We start from the raw sequence: 9,629 nt of genomic DNA, 5'->3' as shown, positions 1-9,629 counted from the left end.
GTTGCAGGGAAAAGTGCCGGGTGTGGTGGGGCTGGAGGGGAGTGTGGCGCGGACAAGGGAGTCACGGAGAGAGCGGTCCCTCCGGAAAGCAGATAAGGGTGGGGAGGGAAAAATGTCTTTGGTGGTGGAGTTGGATTGCAGATGGCGGAAGTGTCGGAGGATGATGCGTTGGATCCGGAGGTTGGTGGGGTGGTGCGTGAGGACGAGGGGGATTCTGTTTTGGTTGTTATTGCGGAGAGGGGGTGTGAGGGATGAGTTGCGGGAAATGCGGGAGACATGGTCGAGGGCGTTCTCGACCACTGAGGGGGGGATGTTGCGGTCCTTGAAAGACTTCCCACATCAAGCAGATGTTCACCTGCACATCTGCTAATGTGGTATACGGCATCCGCTGTTCCCGTTGTGGCCTCCTCTACATCGGAGAAACCAAGCGGAGGCTTGGGGACCGCTTTGCAGAACACCTACGCTCGGTTCGCACTAAACAACTGCACCTCCCAGTCGCGAACCATTTCAACTCCCCCTCCCATTCCGCAGACGACATGTCCATCCTGGGCCTCCTGCAGTGCCACAACGATGCTACCGGAAGGTTGCAGGAACAGCAACTCGTATGCCGCTTGGGAATCCTGCAGCCCAATGGTATCAATGTGGATTTCACAAGCTTCAAAATCTCCCCTCCCCCTACCGCATCCCAAAACCAGCCCAGCTCATCCCTGCCTCCCTAACCTGTCCTTCCTCCCACCTATCCCCTCCTCCCACCTCAGGGGGTACAAGGGAGCAGCCATTTCGAAAGTGGGCCAGTGTTAGAGTGAAAGTGCTGAGGCCTTTGATCGAGAGGTTTCGGCGTGAGGAGGCTGAGCAGGGGGACATGTAAGAGCAGATAAGGGGTCTTTAACACTACTTTCTGTCTACATCGAAGGCAGTAGGGATGGCACTGAGGGCAGTGGCATGCTCCTCTTGCAGGATGTGGGAGATCAGGGAGACTTCCAGTGTCCCTGGTGACTAGACCTGTGAGAAGTGCACCCAGGATTCATGGTCATCACTACAGTCTTAATTCCAGATATATTTTATTGTATTCAAATTCCACCATTTGCCGTGGCGGGATTCAAACTGTCCCTAGAACGTTATCTGGGTCTCTGGATTAACAGTCCAGCGAAAATATCATTAGGCCATTGCCTCCCCCTGGCATATTCCTTTGGATACTTTTGGTGGGTTGTGTGACCTTTCAGGGGCTAGCAGCAGCAGTCAGGTCAGTGGTGCTGTGACCAACTCTGAGGCTCAGAGGGAAAGGGTGCAGTCAGAAGAGTGATACTGATAGGAGACTCAGTTGTAAGGGGAACAGACAGGAGATTCTGTGGCTGCGGAGGAGACACCAGGATGGTGTGTTGCCTCCTAGGTGTCAGGGTCAAGGATGTCTCTGAGCGGTTGCAGAACATTCTGAAGGGGGAGGGTAAACAGCCAGAGGTCATTGTACACATCGGTACAGATGACAGAGGTAGACAAAGGGATGGGGCCCTGTGTAATGAGTATAGGGAATTAGGTAAGAAGCTAAATAGCAGGACTTCAAGGGAAATGATCTCCGGATTACTCCCAGTGCCATGTGCCAGTGAGGGTAGAAATAGAAAGATAGGCCAGATGGATGCGTGGCTGAGGAGCTGGTGTAGGAGGCAGAATTTTCAGTTTTTAGATCATTGGGATCTCTTCTGGGGTAGAGGTGACCTGTACAAGAAGGACGGGTTGAACTTGAACCAGAGTGGGACCAATATTCTTGCAGGGAGATTTGCTAGTGTTACCTGGGAGGGTTTAAACTAGTTTGGCAGGAGGGTGGGACTCTGAATAAGAGAGGGACCATCGAGAAGTCAGGGGAAAATACATTAGCCATTGAGAGCAAGTTTACTATTCAGGATAACCAGGGGCACACTAAAGGGAGGGAAAAGACTTCTGGTTTAAAGTGCATTTATTTCAACGCACAAGGCCTGACTGGTAAGGCAGACGAGTCAGAGCATGGATTGGCTCTGGGGTTTGGGATATTATAGCCATAGCAGGAACATGGCTTAGAGAAGGGCAGGACTGGCAGCTCGATATTCCAGGATACAAAAGCTACAGGCATGACAGAATTACAAGTAAGTGAGGAGGGGGAGTTGCCCTTTTGATAAGGGTGCACATAACAACAGTGCTTAGAGAAGATACTTAGAAACAAGAAGGGAATGATCACTTTATTGGGACTGTATAATAGACCCTCAAATAGCCAGCGGGTACTAGAGGAGCAGATGTGTAGAGAGATTCCAGATACCTTTAGGAATAATACAGTAGTATTAGTTGGAGATTTTAATTTCCCCTGTATTGACTGCGCCACTCAGAGTATAAAAGGCCTGGACGGGGTGGAATTTGTCAAATGTGTCCAAGGAAGTTTGCTAAATCAATTATGTAGAGGGCCGTCCTTGGGAGGGTGCAACACTGGACCTCCTCAGGAAATGAGGTTGGGCAAGTGACTGAAGTGTCAGTCAGTGACCACTTCAGGTCCAGTGACCATAACTCTCTTAGTTTTAACATAGCTATGGAAAAAGACAGGACAGGTCCACAGGTCAAGGTGCTGAACTGGAGCAGTTCAATTTTGGGGCCATTAGGTAGGATTTAGCAGGGGTCAATTGGGTGAGTCTGTTTGAAGGAAAAGGAATGACTGGCAAATGGGAGGCTTTTAAAAGTGTGATATCAAGAGTCCAGGGACAGTATGTCCCTGTTAGGGTGAAGGGAAAAGTTGGCAGGTTTAGGGATCCCTGGCTGACAAGGGATATTGAGGCTCTGGTCAGGAAAAAGAAGGCACACATTGGGTTTAAGCTATCCGGCTCAAGTGAAACCCTAAATGACTATAAAATGTGTAGGAGCACACTTAAGAGGGAAAACAGAAGAGCAAAAAGAGGGTATGAGATTGATCTAGTAGATAAGGTTGAAGATAATCCTATGAGGTTTCACAGCTATATTAAAAGTAAAAGAGTGTCTAGGGATAGAATGGGTCCCCTTAAAGATCAGCATGGCCATTTATGTGTGGAGCCAGAGGAGATGGAGGAGAATTTTAATGAATATTTCTCGTCAGTGTTTACTAAGGAGTGAATCATGGATGCTAAGGGTATAAGGGAAACAATTGAGGATGTTTTGGACCACATATACATTCCCAGAGAAGAGGTGTTTGCAGCCCTAAAGTGCATTAAGGTGGCCCCCTGGGCCTGATCAAGTCCGTCCTTGGATGTTATTGGAGGGTAGGGAAGAAATTGCAGAGGGCCTTGCAGAGATTTTTGCTTCATCTTTAGCCACTGGTGAAGTTCGGGAAGACTGGAAAGTGGCTAATTTTGATCCATCGTTTAAGAAAGGTGGCAAAGGCAAGCCAGGGAACTTTGGACCAGTGAGTCTGACATCAGTGGTAGGCAAGTTATTGGAGAGGATACTGAGGGACAGGATCAACCAACATTTGGATAGTCAAGGTCTGATTAGGGATAGTTAGCATGGATTTATGCGCAGGAAGTCATGTCTGACAAATCTTTTAGAGTTTTTCGAAGAGGTAACCAAGAGGATATTGAGGCTCGGGCAGTGGTTGTTGTTTATGTGGACTTTAGTAAGGTCTTTGACAAGATCCTGCACAACAGGCTAGTCCTGAGAGTTTGGTCGCATGGTATCCAGGGAGAGCTAGCTAATTGGATTCAAAATTGGCTCGATGGTGGGAAGCAGAGGGTGATGGTTGAAGGTTGTTTCTCGGATTGGAGGCCCGTGACTAGTGGCGTGCTGCAGGGGTCGGTACTGGGACCTTTGTTATTTGTTATTGACATATACGCATTGGATGTGAATGTACAAGGCATGATTAGTAAGTTTGCACATGATACAAAATTAGGAGGATCCGTTGATAGCGAATAAGGTTGTCAAAAATTAGAGATTACAGAGGGATCTTGATTAGGTGGGGAAGTGGGCTGAAGATTAGCAAATGCAATTCACTACAGATAAGTGTGAAATGTTACGTTTTGGAAAGTCAAACCAAGGTAGGGCTTAGACAGTAAATGGTAAGGTCCTGAGGAGTGTTATGAATAGAGGGACCTAGGAGTACAAGTATATAGTTTGTTGAAAGTAGCATCATGGGTAGACAGGGTGGTGAAGAAGGCATTTAGCATGCTGCCCTTCATCGGTTGGGGCATTGAGTATAGGAGTTGGGACGTTATGTTACAGTTATATAAGTTGTTGGTGAGGCTGCATTTGGAGTATTGTGTACAGTCTTGGTCACCCTATTAAAGGAAAGACATAGTTAAACTGGAAAGTATGCAAAGATGATTTATGAGGATGTTGCCAAGATTAGTAGGCCTGAGTTATGGGGAGAAGTTGGCCAGGATAAGACTTTATTTCTTGGAATATAGGAGAATGAGGGGTAACCTTATTGAGGTATATAAAATCATGAGGGGCATAGATAGGATGAATGCATATAATCTTTTTCCCAGGGTTGGGGAATTGAAAACTAGAGGGCACAGGTTTAAAATGAGAGGGGAAAGATTTAAGAAGGACCTGAGGGGCAACTTCTTTATGCAGAGAGTGGTGCGTATATGGAATGGGCTGTCAGAGAAAGTGATTGAGGCAGGTACAATAGCAACATTTAATAAGCATTTGGATAGGTACATTGATGAAACGGGTTTAGAGGGGTATGGACCAAATGTGGGCAATTGAACTAGCTGAGTGGGCACCAGGGTCAGCATGGACCAGTTTGGGCTGAAGGGCCTGTTTCCATGCTGTTTTACTCTATGACTCCATGAGAAAACATTTGATAAGCTGGTGTTGATCTCATTAGAAGAGAAGAAACTGAGGAGATATTTATTTGAAATATCCAAAATTATTGATGGCCTAGATAGAGTGAATAGGAAGGACTTCTCTCTGTTGAGAGAGGTCACTAACCATGGGGCAGAAATTTAAGACCAATCCAGGAAGTTTTTCACCTATATCTAGTAGCAGGTCTGGAACTTGCATGTTGAAAGGGTGCTGGAGGCAGCTACTGTAATCGCAATAAAAGTGTCGACAGGTATCCATCTGAAGTGCCATAATGCATAGGGCTACAGTTCCGAAATGTGACATTAGGCTGGATTGTTCACTTTTGACTGGCATATTCATGATCATCCAAATAGCTGCCTCTTGGGCAATAAACATTGTGTCAGTGCATCCTATTGAATTAGTTCATCATCTTAAACCCCTCAATCAGAATATCCCTTAATCTTCTACGTGGTGTTTATCCACCCAGTTTAAAAAAAAAAAAATCCTCATTAGTTTGTGAAACAAAAGTATCTACATTCACCAAATGCTTTATTGCATTATTCGGACTTCCCAAAGTATTTTGCAATAATAAATTACTTTTGAACAGTGTCTTTTGCTATAAGATCAAAGAGACAATTATGTTCATTAAGGTCTGACAAACAGCAATAAATAAATATTGAGTTAATTTATTTCTTTGTGTTATTTTAAGGATAAATGTTTGCCTCGGATACATTACTTCACAAGTTGACTTAATTGCAACACAAATTAAGGAATCACTTCCAATGTGGATAGATTGACTGTTCAAACAGGTGTTGCCAAGATTCAATGATTCGTGTGATTCTTGAATTCTGGCCTCTGGCTTTCATTGCTTCTCTTTTGATGACTGTGCTTTCATTTACCAAGATCCCTAAACCTCGCTACTTCTCTTCCTTTAAGATATTCCTTGAGACCAACCTCTTCCATTAACCTTTGATCACCTTCCCTCATTTCCATATGCAATATGGTCTCAAAATGTTTGATAACATTCATAGGTGCCTTGGGATATTTTAACTAGGTCAAAGGTTCTATTATGATTGCAAGTTGTTATTCATTTATTAAGCAGTGAAGTCACTCATTGGGCTACAAATCTTTATAATAAACACCACCATCAGCAGCAGTTTGGTAAGGTATATGAGGGTAAGAAAGACTGTAATTTGATGGTCTATTTGGAGGATTATTACTTTCAGACTACTTTGTACATCAGGTTCTATGTGATGATTTTGTGATTTGATATTTGCAATTTTCAGTTTTTTGATTGTAGAGTAGTAGCTCTGAATGGCAAAAAATTTTAGTGATTTGAGTTTGTTTCAAGATGGCAATTTTCTGTTGCAGCCCAATTCCAGAATCACCGAGGTGGTTATATTCACAAGGAAAGACTGAGGAAGCAGGGGAAGTGCTACAATATATTGCACAAAGGAATGGGAATGGGAAAATCTTTGTGCAACTAAAACCCTGTGCCGGGACATTGAAAACTGGTCAGTCAGCGCACGGAGTGATGGATCTGGTGAGGTATCCTGCCTTGCGCTGGAGAACTGCCATTCTGATGTATGTGTGGTAAGTGATCAGAAAAAAGATTTAATGCAGAGATTTGCAGACTCTCTGTGTAGTCACGTGGATCTGAATAATCTTATAGATTCTTTCAATGAGCTACTGTTCTCAAGAGTATCATTTATCAGCCTGCAATTCCACTGGCTGACTTATTTTATTTTTATAACATTGCAAGCGAAAATTAAGATTGCACTATTTCTGAGCAATCTTCGGTTGAATGCAACGAGATCTTACCTATTGATAATAGCATTAAATTAATTAACTGTTCTTGTGTCCTGTTTGAAATTTACTGTGTAAAGGACCAGTAAGTAAATTGGACTTCGTAATTTGAAGCTTATTGCAACCACTAGAGGAAATACTGCAGGAGCCATTCCTTTCTGCAATGAAAGCAATCACACTGTACCTGTTTCTGATGTCATATTCTACATTCTCTTTCTGTCCTTCCTCACTTTTGAGTCTTTGTCTTTGGTGCTTTCCTTTCAACGTACAAATAAATAAGAATAGGCCACTCGACCCTTGGTCATGGCTGAACTGATTTTCACCTCAACTCTGCATTCCTGCATATCCCGAATAATCTTTCATCCCTATGGTAATCAGGAATCCATCTCCCTCTGCCTTAAAACTATTTAAAGATTCATCATCCAGGCTTTTGAGGAAAGGAATGCCATTGACCAACGACTGAAAGAAAAAATCTTTCCTTATCTCTATTTTAAATAGGTGACCCCTTTATTTTTAATCTATGACTCCTACATCTAGGCTCTCTCCCAAGAGCAAACATCCTTTCAACGTCCACCCAGTCAGGTCCCCTTAGGATCGCGTGTATTTCAGTTAAGTCACCTCTAACTCTTCTAAACTTCAAGACAACCTGCTCATTCCAGGTATTAGCCTAGTAAATCCTCTCTGAACCGTTTCCAGTGTATTAACATCCTTCTATAAGCACGGTAAACAGTACTGTACACAGTATTCCTAGAAGTGGTCTCACCAATGTCTTCTGTCACTGAAGTTTAATCTCAGTACTCTTGCATTCAATTCCCCTTGTAATAAAACATAACCTCCTATTAGCTTTCCTGAAGCACCTGCATACTACCCTTCTGTGATTCATGCACTGGGACACCCAGATCCCTCTGCAACCTCTCATCATATAAATAATACTTTTTTAAAAATTCTTTCTGCCAAAATGAACAATCTCACACTTTCCCTCATTATACTCCATTTGCCAGATCTTTGTCCACTCACTTAACCTATCTATCCCTTGTAAACTCCTTATGTCCTCTTTACAACTCACTTTCATCCCTATCTTTGTTCTCAGCAAATTTAGTTACCATATATTTGCTTCCTTCATCCAAATTGTTGATATAAATTGTAGAGAGTTGAGGCCCTTGTGGCACACCACTCATGACATGCTACCAGCTGTAAGACTCATTTATTCAGGTCGCTGGAAAAAGGAATAATTGCACAACTGTGTTTTAAAAATAACATGCACAATAACTTACCAAATGGCTCATTTGTTCTGTCTGCTCCTGATCATGTACTTTCCTCCTCTGTCGTACCATCAGACTGCTTTACTTTAAACATACCACAGAATCTTGGACTCCCTTGTAGATCAAAAACTTTAGCTTTGAATCCACCAGTGATCTACCCTCAACTGTTATCTATGGCAGAGAATTCCAAAGATTAATGACCCTCTGAGGGAATAGATTCCCTCTCATCTCACGACCCCTTATTTTTAACCTGTGCCCTCCAGTTATGGATTACCCCATGAGAGATGATATCATCTCAATATCTAATTCTGTTAAACCCCTTTTATGTTTGTATGTTTCAACAACATTACCTCTCATTTTTTTTAAACTCCAAAAAGAATAGGTAACCAGCTCAATATTTCCCTTTGTCAACCTCTTCATCCCAGGAATCAATCTAGTGAGCCTTCCATATAAATATGTTCCTCTTTTGATAAATAGGCCACAGTTGTATTGTTCGAAGAAAGTGTCCTGTGTTTTCGTCCGTAAACCTGTCCTTAAGCCCACTTTTGACGGTTTGATTTATCCAATCTAAATTAAGATTAAAATTGCTTCTGTTTATTGCAGCATCGTTCTTACATTATTATTAACAGGGCCGCCCCATCTTGTTTTCCTTTCTTCCTGTTCTTCCAAAATGTCAAATGCCTTTTTGAATATTCTGTTCCCAGCTTTGGTCATCTTGTAGCTACATCTCTGTTAAAACTAACGTATACTTGTTTATTCAGCTTTGTGCTATACATTTGTTCCACATCTCCATTTCCTACCACAACCCTTTCCCCAAACCAGGATCTGAAGACCTTGTTTCCTGTTGGTTAGCGATCTGAAGCCAGCACTCATCGTCTGACTGTATGCTGGCTGGTAGTCACATGTGTTATTTACTTTTTTCCACTTTCAGCCTGGGTTAGAAATGTAGAAATGCCCATGTCATTGATAAGAAAAAAAATAATTTGCCTGTTTCTGTTCTTTGAATAGGTATGTTTGTAGCCTTGTTTATTATGGCTTAACTTTGAATGCGGGGGATTTGAAAGGCAATCGCTACCTGAACATTGCTTTGTACGGCCTTGTGGAAGTGCCAGCGTTCCCCCTATGCCTCTATTTCATTGATAAATCCTGGTAAGAATTAACTCCTCAACTAATCTTTGGATAACTAATTGTGATCATAGATATAAGTTGGAGGTGATGAATTGCAAGCTTTCAACAAATCCTGTACAATCTTGGCAAATATTTGCTCTTTATCTTCTGATGAGTAAAAGCAATGCCCAGTGGATTTGAACTCCTTCTGTTTACTCACTGGACTGACTCTTGACAGGCCGGAATCTGAAAGCTTGGTATTTATTTGAAAGTGAGCACTGTTCATGATCACAAAATGATATAAGAGGAGAATGACTGTCTGAGTGTTCACATTGACCACTGTGTGAAAATAAAACACAGGCTAAGCATCTACCATCTTAAAAGGTAACTATGGGCAATGTGATGAGGAGCAGTAATTTTCCAGGACAGGTTTACAGTAAAGTTCATGTTATTACCCAGAATTAACAGGACATCTATTGGTGCTGGTCAAACTTATTTCTGCATGGTTCAGCTCAAAATGTGGGCTGTTCCTTATATTTCTGGAAGTGTAAGCTGTTAACAGGGACTTTGCCAAATGGTACAACCATCAGAGTTATGGAGGTTTACAGCATGGAAACAGGCTCTTTGGCCCAACTTGTCCCGCCAGTGTTTCTTTCACCAAATGAGATTTAAGGTTTATGA

At 42.7% G+C, this 9,629-nt stretch overlaps 1 protein-coding gene across 4 annotated transcripts in view; it reads left to right on the top strand.

Annotated features, from left to right (window-relative positions):
• slc22a15 (solute carrier family 22 member 15) overlaps positions 1-9,629 on the top strand; it is a 54,828-nt gene that overhangs the window by 22,379 nt on the left and 22,820 nt on the right. For all 4 annotated transcript variants that reach the window (XM_048608862.1, XM_048608861.1, XM_048608859.1 and 1 more), the window contains exons 6-7: positions 6,145-6,366; positions 8,850-8,990. In XM_048608862.1, coding sequence (XP_048464819.1) covers positions 6,145-6,366; positions 8,850-8,990 — 363 coding nt within the window. The remainder of the gene's footprint in view (positions 1-6,144; positions 6,367-8,849; positions 8,991-9,629) is intronic.

Source organism: Rhincodon typus, chromosome 20 (genome assembly GCF_021869965.1).
Source record: "Rhincodon typus isolate 14 chromosome 20, sRhiTyp1.1, whole genome shotgun sequence".
NCBI lineage: Eukaryota > Metazoa > Chordata > Chondrichthyes > Orectolobiformes > Rhincodontidae > Rhincodon > Rhincodon typus.
This window is presented reverse-complemented; position numbering and strand designations above follow the sequence as displayed.